Source organism: Lonchura striata, chromosome 3 (genome assembly GCF_046129695.1).
Source record: "Lonchura striata isolate bLonStr1 chromosome 3, bLonStr1.mat, whole genome shotgun sequence".
In the NCBI taxonomy this organism is placed as follows: domain Eukaryota; kingdom Metazoa; phylum Chordata; class Aves; order Passeriformes; family Estrildidae; genus Lonchura; species Lonchura striata.
In genome coordinates this window covers 10,430,716-10,453,072 of record NC_134605.1, presented here as the reverse complement: position 1 = coordinate 10,453,072, position 22,357 = coordinate 10,430,716, and the positions used below count along the sequence as shown (strand labels likewise).

The 22,357-nt window shown below is 35.1% G+C and overlaps 1 protein-coding gene across 1 annotated transcript in view; it reads right to left on the bottom strand.

The window, feature by feature from the left end:
* The window catches only part of USH2A (usherin), a 373,252-nt gene that overhangs the window by 243,984 nt on the left and 106,911 nt on the right, over nt 1–22,357 (bottom strand). Inside the window, exon 21 of the mRNA XM_031504249.2 lies at nt 1,502–1,632. Within this exon, the coding sequence (XP_031360109.2) occupies nt 1,502–1,632 (131 nt within the window). The remainder of the gene's footprint in view (nt 1–1,501; nt 1,633–22,357) is intronic.

Genomic DNA, 22,357 nt, shown 5'->3' with positions numbered 1-22,357 from the left:
TTCTCTAAACAGGAATTGAAGTACTCAGCACCATTGCCTATTTTATAAGAGGAAACACTATTGAAGTAATGATCCTAAAAATCAGCATGGAACAGTTGCCTGATTTAAATGAAACAAAAATATAAACAGAGATACATTCATAAACACGCAATCTGTTAAAATTCAAGACAGTAACTGTTGAAAATATTACATGAACTGAGACACTCAGAGGACTGAATATGAGACCTGATGGGTTTTTTTACAGTTAAAACACAGGTATAAAAGCTGGGGGAAAATTAAAGCCCCAAAGCAGCCACTCTTCCATCTCTTCCCCTTCCTGTTTCCCAGATACTGTGGATCCAAACAAATAAAATATCTTCTAGGGAATGATCTAAACAAACTGACATAAAGCCACTTTAGAAGAAGCAAACCTGCAAGAAGGACTAGGAATATTATTTGAAGCATTAAAATGTCAGTTGAAAGACATCTACTCCAATTAACCCTCAAACAACAACAAAAAATCTAAGTAAACCTCAGAAGATCTTGAAAAGGAAATAAAACATTTAGTTAAAAGAAGGTATAGGTGTAAGAGAGCAAAAACAGAACTAGTCCCTATTAAAATGTTTATGAGGACGATATTAACAACATTAAGCTGGGTCCCAAAATCTGAAGTACATAAGAAGACAAAGCCTGTATGTAAATGCTGTAGAATTAAAATGTATTATCTCAGGCTTAGAAGCAAATTTAATATTTTCTAGCATGGGGATCACATGCAAGCCAGCCGCTATGCAGCACCTTGCTTCTTCTCTAGGTGCTCCAAAGCTTAAGGGGATTTTCACTAATGCACAACACCTCCATATGGTCAGAGAGTGACTGTGGCAGAGCTGAGGAGGAAAGGTTAACAGTGGGTGATAAAATCTGATAATTATTTACAGTTTCTTGCATGTTTATGAAATATAACTAAGGCCACAATGTTTTTAATTCCATGAGGAGATCCAGTTGTGGGGTGCACAGAAAACATAAAATACCCAAACAGAAATGCAAGGCATTGTGGCCTTATTTTTGATTATGTTGCTTCTTCCCTCATTATTTATGTTTTTGCATAATGTTGACATGCTGATCTCTATAGGAAAACAGTCTCAAGATAGGAGGCTTAAAAATAATTGACTAACATTATATAAATTTACTAACTAATTCTAAACTTAGTTTTGCACAACTTTGAAATCTTGGTAGTTTAAGTTGTAGTGCTGTTTAGTGGCATTGACAAAAAACCCAACTCATAAAATTAAAAAAAAAAAAAAGTCTTATATTGTGGCATAAAAAAAAAAGTGCAAAGATTTAGTTTTTATCTCCTCAAAATCTCTAGTTACCTAAGATTTCTGAGAAGCAAGTTAACTTGTATCAATTAAATTTAAAAACAAACAAACAACCACCTAAAAAAAACCCCAACCAAGGATAAGCATGTAAAAAGTACAAAGGCAAACGATATGTTATTTTTATAGGATCCTGACTTTTTTTGTACCTGTGGATCAAAAAGAAAGTAAGGACGCCCACTCCTCAGCTGCAGTGCAATATACTCCTCCTGATTGCCAGGTGATGCAGAGAAAAAAATCAAACCATCAGGCTCCTGAGTTCTAAATTTCACTTTAATACCTGGTTAGAAAAAAGAAAGGAGATGGTTAACACCAAAAATGGTTCTTGTAGGTTATAACAAAATTTACAAATAATATATAATTTTAAAAATAGCAGCAACATTGCAAAGCAAATAATGGAAGTTCTGTTCACCTAAAATCCTTGCTAGACATTGCAGGAGAAATTTTACTAATCCAGACTGAGGCAGTTCTTGAGAGAAATTTCTGTGAGTCCTTATTCACATGTAGAAAAAGACATGCAATTGTGACTACTGTTGTTCAATAACTTCTTTCTTAGGAAAATATAATTCAGATTAGCATTGTATTCTAACAGTTGATGTTTCACATGTGGATTTTTCACTTGTCACTTAACATTCCTATAGGTAAAGCAGAAATGGGGTTTCTGCATACAAGGATTTGTATGAAGAATAGTAGGCTTTTGGTTCCAAAAGATATATGTATGTGTTCATATTTGTATAAATATTCTTTTATAAACATCATATCTAAGTGCACAAAGAACACCTGGAAAATAAGTAGTTTTCCAACAAAAATTGGAAATAACCAAAGGAGTAATGGATGAACTGAGCTTCGTTAAGAACTTTCTAGATCATTATCAATAGTCCTCCATTTAGTTTCTGATAAAATCTCTGAGTATATGGTAGAGCCATGCCTTTCCTGCACCATTTTTTGCAAAGGGAAATATAAAGACAGTAGTAGCAACACCCACCTATCCTATACACTTCCATGACATTTCTGTGAAAGGTGCTTTTACAGAACAAGGTATGTTACTGGGCTTTACCCAACTCTATCAAACTATCCAATATTTTCCCTATTTTATGTCAGGCAACAAACAATAAATGACTAAAGTTTTTTATTGTAGACAGCACCTATATTAAAAAATAAAACTTATAATTCTGACACACATTCATATTAGATTATGCTTGTTAATTACCTGTACCTGAAAGGAATATCCTTTGGCCTTTCTACCTAATTGCATACAATGTTTTCATGTAAATCACATGATGCAATCGCAGACAAAAACATTTGCAAAGCAATGAAAATCAGTCCTGCTATTAAAACACCTGCAAAAAGCAGTTGCACACAAGTAGCCCCCTGCACACAAAAAAAACTCAACCAACAGTGCTCCTAGTTAAGGAAAAACACAACTTTGCCCAGCTCAGAAATGAGCACTTGCAATACTGTGAGGCTCCAGGTACTTCCACTGCAGTATCTGCTGGAGAGGCTGAGACTGATGGCCTCTAATCCCAGCAGTGGGGAGCACAGCTAATTTAACAAACTGCCAGTATTTTTCTGAAGCTGCCAAAAGACATTTCTGAAGATCAGAGGATCCTTCCTCACACCTAATGCAGAAGGACAAACACAAACAAAATAATTGAGTTTCTACAAAAACACCATTCTTGTATAACATTGTGTTAGAACCTATAAATTAAATTGTGCATAGCAGTAAAATTGCAGTAATTACAGAAGTTTTCAATTGTTATGCAGAAGCCTTCTTTTACTTTGGATATTGAAGAGTCCTGCTTGTAGAGTAGCTACAGCATTATAGAAATTATTGATGAGTCACGAACTGTTATTTTCTTCTAAATTCATTGGTCACCTATTAAAGAACTGAGAAAATGGACTCCATCCCTTGAAGTTCAATGATCTTTGGAATTTCTCATGAGATAAGGAAGTTCAATATTAATAATTTCTCATGTTTGTAGAAGAGACTACAAGAGAGAAACCAACTATTAAGAAAACTCCTGCTCCACAGACAATATTTTCACTGCATGATAAAAAACTTGTGAAATTAATATTTTTCACAAGAACATAGTAATTAATGTGACACAAAGCATATCCAGAAGCCCATCCAGACTTGTAGCAACTACACACAAGTCATTTTTCTCTCTTAGTGGCACCGAACACTGGAAATGGATTTACTTAATTTGGACAGAGAAATCTTTCCTTCCAACATATGAGAAGTTTCACAGAACTTGAAAACCACATTGTATTACAAAAAAATTTTTCTTTTTTTTTTTTCATACCTAGGGGGAGGGTGAGACATTTTTCAAGTTTCTCACTCGTGCCTATTATTTCAGTATGCAGGTATAAAATCTTAATTTCAATGTTAAATATAACATATAAATAGAAACATAAATAAAGTGGTGACATTACAATTACTTCTGTAATTTGTCATATACAGAAACTGCATCTCAGCCACACTACTCATGCTACTAAATCTTGGATGGAAAACATGACCATCTGTGGGGCATAGTAGGAAGGTACTTTGAACCAACTGAATCTTGAACTGTAACTCAAGAATTCACCTAACATGCCTGCTTGTGTGACACAAATTATTGTTCCACAAGAACCTGTTATCATTTCTGGGATAAAAACCAACAGGAAATTCTACTACAAATTAAATATTAATGTATGTCATTCAAATAAATTCTTTATCTCCTTTTCAAATTATAGTTGCAATTGGAGAAGCTGTCAGAATTCCTTTAATTATAAATAAAGAAATTTGTTTAATTTCTGTAATTGAATTCTTTTAATTACAATGGTGCTGTACAAAAAAATAATACAAGCATTGTATATAGTGAACATAAAAGATGAAAAGAAGACTACAAAGTAATAAAAAGGACAAGTAAAATAAATTAGTAATTATTAGCATTAGTGTTTTCAAGTATTCCAAATTGCATTAGCGCAGACTAACCTTCTGTCAGGATCTACACACTTTCAATTTATGCAGCAGCAGATTGGGACTGGATTTCTGTCCTAGTTTCAAAGATGGCACATCCAGGTTAGAATGGGAATGAGGCTGTGAAACACGACCAATGCAGGCATTTTCAAAGGCATTCAACTGAGATGCAACCTCAGCACGTAACCCTGAGAGGGACACAGCTTTGAGAGTGCCTTTCAGGAACAGGCTGACATTACAACTAAAATTATATAATATTACTCTCATTTTTGATGTGCCAGACCACAGGTTTTTGTCCAATAAAGAAAATACATATGGTGAGATTTTTCTTCCCCCTCTTTGCTTCTCTCATGTAAGTTTAGCAAGGCTCAGAAATCCAGCAGCATTTCAGATTCAGACTACCTGGATTCAGATTCTTCTAGCACATTTCAATATGATTTACAAAACCAGCACAAAAGTATATTTAAGAGGCAGAAATGGGCTCTTGAGATGCTGACTGCATTTCTGGCAAGTTTACAGAGCACATGGGATTATTTTGAGTTTAGAAGAAGCAGTTGGCAGTCAACAGGAAAATAATAAATTAGAGCAGCTCCTATATTAGCATAACATATACTGATAATTTATAATTATTACAGCAATAAAATTTATTTCTGACTAATGCAAAAACCGTTTTTCTCACAAAATAAAAAAGTTTAACATAGGTTTTATTTGACCAAGAAACCACCCACCCAGAATATAGAGGGTAAAAACTTGTTGTAACGTATCTTTCCAAATGAACTGAACAGAGTTTAGTTTTCCTAAAAAAAAAAAATATATATATATATTTTAAAAAAGTCAAAAACATTTCAAAATAAAAAATGTTTAGAGTCCTCAAAAAATTGTCTTTTGACTTTTTGGGGAAGAGTAGAGGGGAGAATGTAGGCAGGGAGGCAAGACAATTGAAATTATCTTTTGCAATAACAGCTAGAGATTTCAGGAAAGTCACCTATTTAAAAATTAATTTTGTCCCAACCATTCAGCAAAAAACACCTGTAAAGCACCTTTCTCTAAAACTTGATGTACATAGATGAAAATAGATAAAAAGTTTAAGTTATTATAGTCATTAAACATACATAATCTACAATCTCAAAAGTCTCAAGACCCTTCACTGAAACTTACAAATAACCACATGAACAACTCTACCCAAAAGCACTAAGAACAGTCAAATAAATATATTTCCAACCTTGTCAGTGATCACTTTTAAGTTTTTACTTAATTTTCATAATTACTAGACTAGTTATAACTTAATTTTCATAAATACATCAAATTTTAATCCATATGCTCAAGATAGATAATAACAGGAAAAATACGTCAGCACATTATGGATAATTTCCTTGTAAACTTAGGAAGAAAATAAATGGAAAAGAGCATACATTACAATTGGAAAAATAAAAAAGAAAATAATCTGCCAAATACCTTGAAAAAAAAAAGCAATTTCAGAAATGAGTTTTGTATAATCTGTGAAGCACATCCATTTCCAGTGAATTTTCCCAAAATTGCACAATTTTAGAAACATAATTTGCATTTCCATTCTACTTATATTGTTATAGGAAACTGTTTCAATAATTATATAATTGCACATTCCAATGAACAGAAAATTGTTGGCAAAGAAAGTGATCACTTTATGCTCACTGAGAGCCTTATTTGTGCATAATGACAGCGAAAATGAATAGAAATTGTATATAAAATTTTGACTACAGCATTAGGCTCTCAGCAGTCCCTTCAGGATGACAAAACTGAAGTGTTTATTTAACATTAAGACTGTGTACAAATGCTCTTACCAAATCAAAATACATTTTCTCACAGAAATTATAAACCAAAATTTGTTTTTAACTGGGGAGGGAAGAGACGGAGAGTAAAAGTCTGAGTTGCTATATATCTCCATAGCATTTTGTTGCTATTCTCTCTGTGAGAGCAACACCTCATGTCTTCAGAATAGCTAAAAGAGATTTAATTTATATACATATATATATATATATATATATATATATATGAAAACGCAGCTGTAGGAAAAAAATTAGAAGGAAGACTTAACAAAAATGAATCAGTTTTCAAAGCAGTTTCACTTAATGGATAGTGGAATTGGAAGAAAAGAAATTCAGAGGAGGTTTCTCTGGACATACTTTCTCTGCTGAATACAAGGACTTATGCAAACTTTGTAATGGCCTGTCTTCCTGGATTTTATTGAGAGAAGAAGATAGAAAGTCTTCTTCCCAAAGCTGGCCAAGACCTGTTGTTGTTTTTCATACAGGATCAGGCTTCATTTTTACTGTTACCTTAATTCGTCTAAAAACATTTTCAAAGCTCATCATCACTATCATTACACTAAGTTAGTAATTCCATTAATGACGTGAGTCCTTTTCATTTTTAAGCTGCCTAAGTTTTTTATTAGAAATAGAAAATATATATTTAAAAGTCACATACATATGTACATATCATATGTACACACACATATATAAATTTGTATAAACCCACATACAGAAAGTTCTCAAAAATTTTTCCCAAACTGTAATTGGACCCCCTTTTCCTTTGTGATCACAGTAAAACCAAGAGAAGCTAAAAATTAATTGTTTCTAAATTAGACTGTACAAAAGCCCTTTATGTTGAAAAAGTCTAACTTTATTCAGAATGACTTAACATGAAGAATTTTTTTAGGTATTCTTAATACATCAAACTTCCAAAAAAGCTAAATCAAACGAAAATGTTGAGCAAGCATAAACACAGAGTATGGTGAGCGAATGAAAGGAGAAAACATACAACACTTTTTCTGGAAACCAAATGTCAAGCAAGACCCCAAATCCTCTTGATGAGATCTGAGTGTTTCTTTTACACTAAAATGACTAATTTGATACCTGTTTTTTCTTATTTTGCTTGCTACCCCATTATACCCACTACTGGTAAAACAAACAGGACATTTTAGCTTTAATCTTCTTACTACATAACCCAAATAACTTCAGTCATGTTTGCATTAATGCTGCATTAATCATGTTGTTGCGTATTAATGAGTTTTCGGGCTATGCTAATTACTGTCATAGATTCTGCAGCAGCCCATTAAATATACAAATTACAGAATTAAAGAGCCAGAGCTCTTCATGATTAATCTTTAAATGGAGAAAAACTAATGATGTCTGTACAAAGTTTCCCTCCACTTTTGGCTGACTGAGCCCAATGAACAATCAATTAGATTATTTGAAGAATAAAAATACTGCTCATACTAAAAGATATGTTATGCTGTTATTCTATGCAGAAGACACACATTTATAAGTTTCCATCAAATGCATTTCTGTAACATATTCCAGGCTTTAAGGTCTCCCAAAGTGTTGCATGGGGAAAAAACTTATGGATAGGCCAATTCATTACTGCACACTCATAGGAATCTGCTGGTTCCATATGAATACAGTAAATCAATCTTCTCCTTTTAGCAAGGACACAAGTCCTGCTACTCCCCAGTAGAAAAGATTTACAGCAAACCCTGGTGAAAAGAAAGCCAAGATAACTTTAAAGTCATTTGATAAGATTTGATGTATTAGTAGCACTTTATCCCCTCACTAACAGAGTGATGCTTTGTCAGGAATAGTGCAATACCTAGTGGTTAAATCAAGAGATTCAGAATTAGGAGACCTTGGGTCTGTACTCAGCCAATGACTGGGGTATGTCACCTGAGAGCCATCACTTAAAACACCTTCCCTTCCATATTGCTCCTTCCTGAAGAACAGTGGCCAAGATAGCTTGTGTAAGGTTCTATAATGCTTGAAAAATTCATTACTCTTTTGTCCTCCACAGCCTAACACACAGATAAAATCAGCAAAATGCCCACATGTGTTCAGAAAAGCTACCTAGAGACTAGGCATTTACTGATATTTGAGAAACACTAATACTTCCAAAAGAGGGGATTAGTTCAGCTTCCTGCAAACACTGCACACTATGCAGAACATCACAAGACTTCCCTTAAGAGAATATTACTACTCTGTCTGTAGTAATATTATGCTGCACATCAGTAGGTGCAGTTCAGAATTAACTGGCTGTTCCAGACCTATCACTTCTTTATACCATGGAAAAATAAAGAAACCCTACTTTATACATTAAAGGATTTATATTTATACAAAGTATTCTTTAAGACAAAACAAACCTGCTCAGGTAAGATTGATCATGGTATGAGAATACTTTCAAATTAAGTGAAAAAGACTGGTTTACTGCAATTAGTGCACAAGGAAAAGGATGTAATACAAACATTTGAGATTGCTTAGGAAAGGCAATTAAGGAGCAGAGAAGCTGTCCAACACACACTCAACAAATAAACAAGACCATTTAAGGGAAGTAAAAAGAGCACTTAAGGGAATAAAAAGGAAGTTCAAAGCAAAAAACCTTTGGCTATTCCCAGGTACTTTACAACTTTCTCAATGAAAATAGAAACATAATTCAATCTTCAAAATATTGGCACGTTAGCTAAGAATTTGGCAAGAACCAAAAGCAACTGGTTAGTCTGCCTACCTAGACTTATCTAAACAAAAAAAATTAAGGCCTCAGAAAAACATATGAGAGATCAGCCTGCAACCAGATATGAAGATGCAGGTGATTCCATTATCTGTGAGCATCCTCTGTCATTAAGAGTCAACAGCCAGCTCTTTACACAGACTTTTAAGCAATAGTATCATTAAAGAAATTAGTGACCTGCCTCAAATTCATTTATTAAGCCAGTCTATGAATAGAATTCATAACTGTTCTCCATTATGTACGTTGGGAAAGCATAGAATGAGCATGTGATCCAACCAGCATCACCTTCTCAAAGCACAGCTACCAGAGTAGAAATAAAACTAATTTTGAAACTCACAGAATCAAATGCTGCTTGGTGTGAGGATCAGCTGCAAGTTTGTTTCTGTATCGCTCAATATTGAAGTGAAATAAGAGGAAACATCAGACCAAATTTCATTTAATGCCTTCTTTGATGCTGATGCCCACCAAGCAAATTTTACTCAAATATGACCTCTTTGAAATATTTTACATTATTTATTCTTATTTATTCATTTTTAAAGCCTAGAAAAGTTCAAAATACTCTGATTTTGTTAGAAAAGGAAGAAAATAGTTTCTAGGAATAATAATTCTTTATGAGCAATTTCATTAATTTAAAGGTTGATATTTAAAGAATGGAAACAAAGGAAAGCATTCATCTTCATTTTAACATAAATTCTTTAGAGAAAGAACCATATTCTGTTACCCATATGTGAATTAGTGCATAAAAAAGGTCATCTTATGCAACAAGGGTAAGGTGGGAGAGGCTTCTAGGTGTTAATGCAATGCAAATCATAATTACTAGAAATATGATGACAAGAGAAATCACTTCAAAGATTTACAACAGTGCAATCTATAAAAGGTCAACATCACAGTGAAATCAGAAATGAGCTGGAGGTCAGTAGTTGTAAATAGCACTTCCATTATAAGCCTTTAGTTAGTATTTCCAGCAGTAGTACAAATGTAACCGCACAGATAGTAATTTAACTGATCAAGGGAAAAGAGTTAGACTACAAGTGAGTAAAATGTAAATACATCAAAATTAAAGTCAGTGTAATGATCTGAAACACAGAAAATGCAGCTGTGCACTAGCCAAGGCAGAATCCCATCACACAGCATCTCAAGCTGAAAGCACAGTAACCTGGGAATCCTGCAGCAAGTGAGGAGGGTTATTGATTAGACAGTGTACATAAGGAACAGAATAATAACTAAAATAAGCTGATGAGCATCTGGAGGAATACTAGAGGACAAAAATGGAAATGTAACAAGGAGGGAAAAAAAACAGAAAAACTTAGACAGAAATACAACACCACAGAGCAAACACTCAGCAAAAAGTATAAAGTTACAAACTCAGCAACAAATGCTACTCGTGTAAAACTGAGAATAAAAAAGCTAACAACATATTCAAGTTAATGCAGCAGTTTAAGGTAGAGCAGCAAACTGCAACAAAACTGCCAAATTAAGAATTAACTGAAAGGAATATATCATAGTTTCATCTAGTTGTATTTGCAGCAGTATTTCCCTTGAGTATTCTTCATGTAATACCCTTTTCCAGAGGAAGCCTAGAAGTGGTTTTATTTGTAGGGACTAAGCTGAGAAAAGGATTTCAATAGAATGATCAGGTGCAAGCTTTATGTATGGATATATAGATAACTGTGAGGGTTCTCTCATTGCCCTCTAAGCTATTTACCATCTAATGGAACTACACCTTGAGCAGGCAGCAGGTCCTGCTTTGACACTGTTAATAATATTCCATTACCTTTTGTTCTGTTACTCCTGTGCCTCTGTACCCAGGGTCTGCACACCCTGTGAATTAAGTGCTTTATGGGTTTTGGCATGAAATGTTCACTGAAAACATATCCAAACACTTTGTAGCAATTATGCAGAATATTTTACTGAAAATATGATCCAGAGCTACCAAACCACTGTCTGCAATACCACAGTTTCAGTGAAAGCATAGCCCTTACAGATCAGGACAGAACAGAAATAGAAAAGTTCAGCCCAACCTCTCCTGTGTTGGACATGTAGATGATGACATTTTTCACTTTAGGATTCAGATACTAGGTGAAATCAGTTTATCCAAAACATAGTCTTGGAACATGAGAACAAAACACATCTGTTACTTTTTAGTGTAAACTCCTTTTTATTTTAGTGTTAGGATCTTGCCTAGATTACTAGTCCCTATCAGCAGTTAATTATGTCCTTAATATGAATTTCAGAATCAACCAGAGTCTGTATCTACTTAATCAGGAAAAAAACTGACTTCAGTGAGAAACCTACCTGAGGCAGAGTTTATTTTACATTTGCTTTGAATTGTTTGAATTCATGAGAGGAATGCAAGATAAATTCTAAAGCAGAAGACTGTTAAATGTAATCTACACAAAAAATATGAGATGCAAGTTGGAAAGTTGTTACCAAATTCAAGTCTCAAAAGCAGGAAATTCTGCTGAAGGAGGATAATATGCAGGATATACAAGAGAAGCTGCAGCTGAAGGAAGTGAGAAAAGAAAAAGCCAAAGGTATGCAATTTACCTTTTCTTTCACACAATATTACTTGTGGACCATTTAAGTCAGTACCACTTCATGGAGTGTCACTTCATAGTAGATTTTTTTAGTATTTGTAGTTGTGCTTTGAACTGGTTCTAGGTTATTATTTTTATCTTTGCCTTGAATGGCTTATGTCTATTTCATTGCCTGGTATGATTTGCAATTTGTACTAACACAGTTCTGCTCACCTCCAGTCCACTGCCAACCTCACCTTGGTCCAAATATTTGTGCCATTTTTTGCCCCTCTGCTCTGCCCATCTCCTCTCTTCTCTGACATCATCTACATTCCTTTCTGCCCATTTCTTCCCATCTGCTATATTCTCTGTCCTTCTCTTTTGCCCTGTTTGTTTCTCCTTCTTCCCCATTCATCTCCAGGCACCTTTTCCACTGTTCTGTCTGCCCAGCTCCGTCTCCCTTTCTCAGACCTTCTCCATCCTTCCTTGACCTCCTCCATCAGTTGTAATCCTGAAAGACAGCGTTGGCCCTGCTGTCTTTAAATGATGTCAAGGCAAGAAAGTTAACAGAATAAAGCCAACATGGGGCTGTTACTGCAAAAGTTAACTACTATGCACTATCTAGAATATAAAAAGAGGCAACTGCTGAGAAGCTAAGAAATGCAGCAATTTTCTCTTAGAAGCTACTTCAACATGTGCGTGATCTCTGCTTACTCTCCCTAACATTTCCCAGTGCACAGAAAGATTTTGTCATTGATACAGCACTCACAAAATCCCTGGACTGAGTGTGAAAATAGATGGAGGAAGGGAGGGAAGAAACAGCTGTAAGTAGTTCTGCAGCACTGGCTGCTGTTACCATTTCATTTGTTGGAAAGCCATGGCCCAATATACAGCCCCAGTAATTGAACTGGGGATTTTATGTTATTTATCATATGTTAAGATCATATTCACCAAATTCACCAACATCCTCTGCTCTGCCAAGCTTCTACAACAGAGTGTGCCATAGAAAACATGACCCATTGCAGTAAGCCAGCTGTGGAGGTTGTGTCATCAATTTGTAGTCTGGCATATTCCCAAGAACCAAACCCCTGCACTCACAGTAAGCATTAAACACATACAGAAGCATAAAACAGAACTAGCATGGCAATGAAATCACATTTAACTACAGCTGAATATTCACACAGTATGAAATACTTTCAGAGTGATAAATACAACTCAAACCCTCCCTCTGACCTGGATTTTAGGAAAGCACCCTGGTGGTACACTGTGGATATGGAAAAACTCCTGTGCTACATCCAGCAATCCAGCTAATGTGGTCAATACACCTTGCAGGGGACAGATAAAACCAGGTACTCTGTCCTGTGTGCAGTCACCAGCCTGGAAAAGCAGGGTGGTACACAATTATGCTTGCAGTAATGGGACACAGAGGTAACACTTGCTCCCCACCCAGGTGGTGGAGATGCTCTGTAGAGGAGGATTTGAACTGAGATTTTCACTGCATGTCCAGATGCAAATAAAAGCCAGCTGGTTTGGTGTTTCAGTGCTTTTCTAGGTATGGTAAGGAGTCCATTATTTTCTCATGGCTATAATCAGCACTCAAAGGAAACTAGGTTTATTACTAAATTCTGAACTACACCTGTTGGTACACAACATAAGGCAGACTACTGTCAACATTTTCCTAATACAAAACAGACATGTAAAGATTTAACATTCAACTTATTTTATTAATCTAAATAAAAAGAGATAAGGCCAATACTGAAAATATTTTCTTTTAATTTCTTCACATAGCATGATGTCATTTAACCTCCATATATTATGATACTTTCAGGCAGGTATTGATTGAGTCTATGTCATCTTTTCAGAATTTTTAATTCCTTAAGGGATTTTTGAATTAAAGACCTCTTTACTGTAGACTGCCTTTGAGTTGACTTTTACATTACTACTTAAAATTTGAGTGATTACAGAATACATGACTAATTCAGAATTATGGCAATATGGAAATTTCTCCTCTTCTGCAAAACTCACTGATAATCTTTTCTTACTCTCCCTTTTTCTCAAAATATAAGACTTGCTGCAACGGAAAAAATCATTATTTATTACAATACCGTAATAGATTTAATCAAAAAGTGGATGATTGGACATATAACGTTATTAGTAAGTATGGGAGTTTATATAATTTTGTTTCCAGTGTGATCATTTTGCCACTTGCAATGCCTCATAGAAAGACACACATAAAAGAAAAGGAACAATCTTTTCTCATGTGCTGTAAAAAGTCACCTTTTTTCCCTTGTGTTGCCTGAGGATTCAGATGACATCAGCTTGATAAACTAACTGATTATTTTCAACTTTTGCATGTGATCCTAGAGCAGTGTAAGGAATACGGGAAAAAAAATATGTTATCCTTAACAATGCAAACCCCCTGATTTATAGATGCTCTTTAAAGCACTAACTAAAAAGAATAATTAAAAGGCTGAGTTCTGCAACCGTGGTAGCAAGGCATGCCTAGCACAGAATGGCATAGCCACAGAGGAGGCAAAGCTGCCCAAGAGGCTGTGTGCCTCAGCTTTGTCAGAGTAAGGCTTCCAGCAAGGCAACTCGGGTACTCCACACCAGAGCTCCTGGGAAAAGGCTGCAGAGGACTGGCAGGGCTGCAGCCGCACAGCCAGCTCAGCCCTGTCCCGCAGTGAGAGCTCTGCGGAGAGCTGCTCATGCATTTCCTCCCAAAATGTGCATTGCTCATCCCGAGGCTCTTAGGCATAAGAAAATGTCAGGAGAACTGGGCATTTCCATCTTAAAGCAGCCTTGAGCCTGGCCACTTCTCAGGCTGGCTGCAGCTGGTGGTCACTTTGCAATTCTGCAGGAGTTCTGTGCTGCCCTGATTTCCACCTCTGACATTTCTCTGGCCCTTTCCCACCTATGTGAAAGGCAGAAGGTCTGGCATAAAACCAATTATGCAGTCTTTGCTTTACTTAGGATTCCCATTCAACTTGTTTTTCCCCTTAGTGCATGCAGTTCAGTAGCATAACAAAGTTTACACAGAAAAACCCTAATTTTTTTTTAATTAATGAAGATAATGTGACAATTTAACATGAGTTTGGAACAAGCAGCTTGAATTGGCATATTTCAATCACTGAACTGGAACAATTGAAATAGAAAGAATATAAAACAAATTAAAGAAATATTAAAGAATACTAAAGGAGGATGTTAAACAGGAAAAACACCTAATTTTGAAAGCTGGAGTGCAGAGGCAGTGCTTTTATAACAAACTTCATATTTTAAAAATAATGAACAAAACCTTAAAAAAATAATAATCAAATGCAGAAATCTTTTTGTAAAGGAACTCACTCTGAGCAGGGCCAAAACTTCTGTGGAAAGGATTACTTTCATCTCAAGACAAAACTCTCTCTTCCTTCTACAAGTCTTCTCAGTGGCAGACATTCTCAAAAACACTTATTGCCCACACCCTCCTTGAATCTTCTGAACCCTGGTTCTACAATTCACTTCATAATTTGTTTCTGGATCAAAAGATATTACCTGAGATGGTTGCACCTCTCAGTCTAGCCTTTGTTTTGTTCATACAATTATGAAGGCTAATGGGAACAAAGATTGTAATTCTTGTAAATATATTCCCCCTCCTCCCTCCCTGTCTCTGCAGCAAGTCACTGAATAACTTGAAAATGCATAAAGTAAAATCCCCCAAGGGCTAAAACTCCACTACACCAAAATTCCCATTATTTACTACAGAAGGGAATGCATTCTGTTCATGGTAACCCATCTACCAGTGAAGTTTTGCTTTTAGTAAATCAAGAAACTTTTAAAGTAAACCAGAATAAAAGAGCATTATTAATCACCAAGCCTAAAAACAAAATGAATGAAAGACAAAATCTCTATATTAAAATATGATACTATTTATTATGGAACTTTTTCTTTTTCTTTACTCAGGAGAAGACCTGAGGACACATTCCACTCCAAGTATCACTTTTTATAACTGTAACCACCCTAGTAACACTAATTAAAATTTAGGCATGTAAGCATGATCAGAACAAATAATTTAAAGCAGACAAGCTTAGATATAAAGTATCAGGGAAAGCCAGATTATTCCTTCTTTTTTTCTCCTCCCTGAGGTAGATAGCATGTTCTTTTCTGAACTCTGCAAGAATAACATTCTGTATAGCACCAAAGAATGCCATCAGTATAATAGCAATGATTCTCTGAATTAAAGAATAGAACAGCAAGATATTTTTGTAGTTCACCATCTTGTTCAGTATTGGAAAATATTTCATGCTACACCTACTTTCTTGACCAGCATTGCACAGCTTTCATAGGACAGCAGAGGAAAAGTATTTTTTTCTAATAAATAAAATACCCAAAGCACTCTATAAGAATATGGCCAACAAAAGAAAAATCTCTCTTGCAATAACTAGAATAAGTACATTATCAGTTGCAGAAAGCACTGGAAAAATTTTTAATCATATAATGGCTTGGGTTGGAAGGGACCTTTTAAGGTCACTTTGCCTGCAATGAGCAGGGACATCTTCAACTAGATCTGGTTGCTCAAAGCCACATCCAAACTGACCCTCAATGTTTCCAGGGACAGGGCAACCACAGCATCTCTGGGCAATCTGCGCCAGAGTTTCATCAGCCTCATTGATAACACCTTCCTTAAAAATAGTCTAAATCTACCCTCTTTTAGTTAAAAAACATTACTGCTAAGGAGAAGTGAAGCTGCACAGAAAAAAATGCAGAAATCTTGAGTTAGTGAAGCCTACACACTTTTCAGGGAATAGCCTTGTTTTATTACTTAAATCATAATCAGAGAGAGAGCAAATAATCACTTCTTAGCAAGATAAAGATAGGACTTTAACAGCAGCACATGTAACAGGTTAGTTTAATAAATAGGATGGTGCAAAACCATAGAGTAGTATATAAGTAATGATCAATGTTTAAAATCAATGCTCTTGCAAATTGAAGCCAATGCAAAGGGGCTAGCACCAGGGTAAGGTGATCCGGTTGATGTATTTTGGATCTGCTGAAATAAATCCATTTATAGGAGCATTTGCAGGATGACTAAGTTGAAAGCACTGCAACAGTCAGGCCTGGCTAAGGGAACGCCTCCTCCCACTGTCAATATTTCAAACTGATAAAGAGCTGACCAAGTGCAATCAGCACTGTGATGAATAAAAGAAAGCTTGGGACCATTAACATTAATGGGACTTGCGTGACTAAATGCTCATATATTGTTCTGAAAATTTACCCGATGGACCAAGAGACCTTTTTTCCTTTGCTTATGCTTCCCCTTTTTCCTGCAGACTGTATATGATCAGTTTAAAAATATACTGCAACACAGTATAACCATCTAAAATAACTTCATATTATTAATATCCCATGAGTCAAAAAAAAAAAAAAAAAACTACAGCCCTCACTCTGGCTACCTGAAAAACTTGAGAAAATAAAAATTACAGCTTTATGCACACAGATAAAATTGACTGATCTAATATCTTCAGGCAGAGTGCCTTATCCTTGGGGCACAATGACAAAGACTCTGGCACCTGCCATCTACAATGCATATTAGGGAATGGTGAATGATTTGGCACTCTGTGAAAGCTGGTTGAACTTTTTTTGCAAGACATATTCAGATTAGCCAAGTATAGCCCTAAGATTGCATAGACCCAGGATATGACTTGGTTCAGTATTTTTAATTTGAAACATGGCAAACTGTTTTTTTCATCATCATTATTAAATACCTATCATATAACTAGTGCTGTACTACAAGCAGGTGACATCTTTTATCTCAACCCCTTTTGAAATCTGAACACCATGTAGTAAAATGGGGGACCAAGGGAGCATTTACAGGGTTTGGGTTGTTTAGAACATGCTGTTTCATATGGTATATATCTATAGCATAAATAACTGGGCAGAATGAAATAGCATTTTGTTCACTTGTAGCTATTTAATTTAAAAACAATTTTTTTAAAAGAATTTGATATGAGATTTATAGCCCTGTGGAACACCAAGTGTGAAGTCATTGCTATATAAGAAATATTTAAAGCTTTCATATTGTCTTTCAGCTTTGGCAGAATACTTCCAAAAAAGGTGGAACAGCATAGAGAGATGATGTTGAGCAGGACAAAAAATTCTCGTGATGAGGAGAGAGACTTCTTTCTGGCAGGTTCCCCAGGAAAGAAAAAAAAAAAAAAAATTTAGTAGCAGTACAAAAGATAAGTAAATGTCCTTTATGACTTCAAGGTTTATCGCAGTTCCATGGAATTTAACTTTTTTAATTTTTTTTCCACAGAGTAGAAAAAAAATCCCCATAATTTTACCCAACACAGAAGTAGCTGTCCCACTATTGGGGTGAATAATTTTTATTTTTAGTTCTTAGCCATCCTAGCAGACAGAGATTATATTTATTTTAGTACCTATATTTATTTTAGTACATTATTTTAAAATCAAATGCCCTATTGGTGTATGCTGCTACTAATTTAGAGATAAAAGATTCACACGTGTATCTGTCACTCCACTGTGAGCACCTGTAGTTCTAAAACAAGATCATGATAGATTTAAGGTAAAATTTTCAAGCCTGCCCATCAGTCCCAATCTTCACTCACCATCTCATTTAGCCTTTGACCAATAGACTGAAGAGAACAGTTTATGTGACTGAACCATGCTGGGATAAGCCAACTGTAATGCTGATTGCTTGCACCATTAAAACTAGTAGTAATATGAAACAATATAAAAATATAGAATGTTGACAGAAGAATTTTGAAATTACAAGCAAAGACTGGTTCCTGAAACCAAAATCGAGCAAGTAGGAAAGAATAAAATTCTTTGTCAGTACCCAAACTGAGAAAAAAATATTTTAAAATAACAAGTTTGCTGGGATTTACAGATAATGAAATCACAAAATGTGGTGACTGGGAAGAACATTGCTGTGCTTAATTATCAGTTCTACTGTATCATCAGCTTCTTCATGAGCAGAGTTCAAAACACCAAGTTCCAGCCATTTCAGCACAGGCTGGCAGAGACAGCAGCTTGCAAAAGCTTCCCTCCTCCCACCTGTGACCAGCAAGGAGACTGGGCCACTGCTTCTCAGGAATGCACCTGGGCACAAACAACTCTCACCTTCATGATCTCCAGCAAGAGCAAGTTGCAGTTTTTCAGCTTACATACCAAAAACAAAAAAAGAGGGGGGAAGGGGGAAAAAAGAAAAAATGGAGAATGCAGCAGTTTTATTTACACTCTGCCACATGCACATCATCCCATTTGCTCTGCTCACTACATGGACTCTCCATAGAATTTTAGGTCAAATGTAAGGTCCCAAAATTAATCTTCATGGCCATCCATGGAAGTGGTTCAAGATATCTCAAGAGTGCCCTTTTCATTATGTTAGTGACCTCTCTGAACAACTGCTGTTAGTTTCAAGGCTCACCACAGCAAGACTGAACTGCCTCTGCAAGAAGGACAGAGGCCCTGGAACTTGTTAGAGGAGCAGATCAAAATTATCACAATTTTCACATATTTCTGAAGACAGTTTGAAGCCAGACCTAGTCAGTTTTTCCCAAGCCATACATTAAAACAAAAGAGAGAAGACAATAAAAAAAGTAAACCTGTCTAGAGAAGAATGTTAAGCAAGAGGTAAAAAACAAGGGGGTAGATGAGGAGTGAGGGAAAAAAAGAGAAAAAATCAGCAGAGTATGTTTTGGAAGATACTCAGGTACCACTTGCAAACTATGATCAAGGTACAACATCTCTATTTTTTACCTAACACATTTACATGAATATTGGTTAAAAAAAATTCATTAGATGTTCACATCACTTTCAAAAAAAAAGAATTTCAGATTGTTTTCCATCCACAAACAGAAGAACAGAAGTTTGTGACTCTGAATTCACAGTATAAGGCAGAACTAAATAAACAACCGAAAGCTAAACCTTCCTCCCAGAAATATTCAATTGGGATAGCAAATTTAAAAAAAAAAAAAAAAAAACAAAACTTAAATGCCTTTTCCAAGACTTTTCCAAGTAAAACTATTCCAAAAGGACTATCAACTTGATATTAGAAAAAAATAAAATCAGGTTGCTCACCTAAACTTAGGTATAACTTGAAAAAATTGCATGGGTTGTATAAAACAAACTATTTCCAATTTCTGAGGAAGATTTTTGAAGTCAAATCTTTTGAATTTAAAATATTTTTAAACTTATGATGCAATATCTATAAAATTCTAAATTCAGCATATTTTAAAATTAAATAACTGTAGTAATATCTAATATAGTTGAGGCCAGTCTAGATAGCAATAGTTAGTGATTACCAGATCAAAGGCCTTACTTAAATCAATAAAGATAGCTCCTGTACATTGATTACCATCCAACACTATAAAAATATAATTGCTTACCTTGAGAGGAGCAGTGCAAATGAAATAAAAAGGTCATAATAGGTCAATAATTATTTAAATTAAACTTACATCTTCCTTCATCTGATGGACCAACTCTAGCACGCACCGAAATGGTGGTGATTTACCAGTTTAAATAGACATATTAACATGTCAGCAAAGGACTTAGCAGTAATTGGGTCAGCAATTTTAAGCAGTCAAGGTTCCAGGTTGTCAGCTTCTCCATTTATGCTCCCAATTAATCTTAAGGTATTATAGATCTTAAGTCAGTAAGCACAGATCTAACTACTTTAGATCAAATCTCATTTTGGGTATATACAGAGATAGATTATAGTTACTTTTTGTGATCTTTCTACAACAAATATCAGTATATAATTTTCTAGAATAGCTTTTAATTAAAAAAAAAAGCCATGCAATAATTTGCTATCAAGATTGTGAATTCTCCAGTAATTTAGTTTATGACATTTCTGTCACTATATTTAAGGGCCCTTAGACCAGAATTGCACTATGGCAAGTTTGTGTTTTCATTCGGTTGGTCACATTAACACTTGCTTTCTGGATTCTCATTTATTATACTGCACAATAACTTTGATGTTACTCTGTCAATATAACTGTCAGTGGACAATTCTGGGTTTTTTAATTTGTTTCCAAAAGTAAGAAAAAGAAATCTTTTCTAACCGTAATTTCTTCATACCAACTACTTTTCCACAACTACTTTGAAGAATTAATTTACATCACATCCATAATTTTAAAAAACAAACATGTTTAAGATTTTTGATTCCTTCTTTCTATGGATCAGACACATTAATTTTTTAGAGAGTGATTATCCCAAACCAAAGAAAAAAAAAAAAAAAACAGAAGTCTAAATTCATCAATGTCAGGAAACTGTTCTTTGCAGGATTCTTATCTAGAGGATGATGATAATTTTTTTTTTCTCAAAGAAAAAATAAGTTTGCATGGAGACTTTGCATCTTAGAAATTTAGGGGCTAAAAAGATTCTTCCCTGAAATTCATCCTGGACACCAAATCATGATGTTTCACAAAACAGTAGAAAGGAAGGGAAATAATCTTGTCCTTGTCCTCTTAATTTGCTGCCACTTTGTGACAGGCAATATTTAAAAAAAAGGAAGACAACATTTTGAAGAACACAGAACGAAGACAATCAAGGAGATTACAGTGATAAAACCAGGAGGGAAAAATAAAGAGTGGAAGAAGGAGAAGAAAGAAACAAATCATGGTTAGTGCAAAAAGCATGGAAAAATAATTGGAAAGTAAAAGAAATCAAAAAAAGGGAGGGAAGGATAAATAGAAACAGAGGAGAGCCTATAACCACTAATAAGAGCTCTCCTTATAAATCCAATTGCAGTACATGTAATTGTTGTAAACACAATACATTGGAAAAGCATTCAGTCTATCCTTCACATACAGATGTGCATCTAGTGCAGCAGCCCTATAGTCCAGATCAGAAATTTTATGAATATTAAAGTTTTCTACCCACTGATCTCTGTATTTATCAGCAATATTCTAAATGATGAATATGTGTGGGACTCTCCTATCACACTGGAATCTTCTTGATTACTATCCAGAAAGACTATTTAGGCCATATCGCATAGATAAAAGTAAACACTCAAAAATAGGTAATGCAAAACCAAAACTGTCTGGAAGAAATTAATGCATACCCAAATAGAGGATGAGTAATGATATAGTCTACAATTACACAAACACACATTTCCCATAAGATGTCTGCCTCAAGGATTTTATGATAGTCAGCAACTAAAACGGAATTCATGTAGCAAATAAGGATTTTGTGTACAGAAGCCTGTTTTTGATGTAGTGCTCAGTGGATGTTTAATGAAAGAGGAAGGGGAGTATGAAAAGTGAACCGACAGTTTCACAGCTATCACCATACAATGTCACTCTGGATAAATCTGTCCCCACCTCTGCCATGAAGTTCTTATGCAATGTGAGGTAAACCACTTAAGTCAAACTTTTCAGAGTTACTCGTTATGCACTCTTCATTTGCTTGAGTGCTTGCATTTAAACACCCTGTAGAGATCTGTGGAAGTGTTAAGTGCTCCTAATTGAAAAGGGGTTGGTGGAAACACTACTTAAAACATATTAACTAATCTGTATACTCAGGACCTACCTATGTAAAACTCAGAAATAGCATTAATTCCTCTTTTTCTTTTTTTTTTTCTTTTTTACACCAAGTCCATACTCATAAAACAAAACTGCTAATGTAAGTGTTGTAAAAATGTATATCACTGATTACAAAGTACGCTGGTACTCCAGTGAAAATAGCACAGGAAAAAAATTAAATCTGCATACACTTAAGAAGAAACATGTACGGTAAAACAACAGAAAACCTTATACAAAACAGAGAAAGATTTTCAAAAGGCATCAGCTGGTCCGTACCTTACACAGAACCTATGGAAAGACAGACTGGTTATATGCTATCACAACATATAAATATAGCACAGCTGAATGAAGTTCATGCTGCTTATTTAACTCAATTTCTTAAGCTCTAGGTGCTTGATTTTGCAGACTAATTTTTCCCATATGTAGTAGTGAAGGCAGCTTTTTTATTTCCTCCAAATTACCACAGTCTAA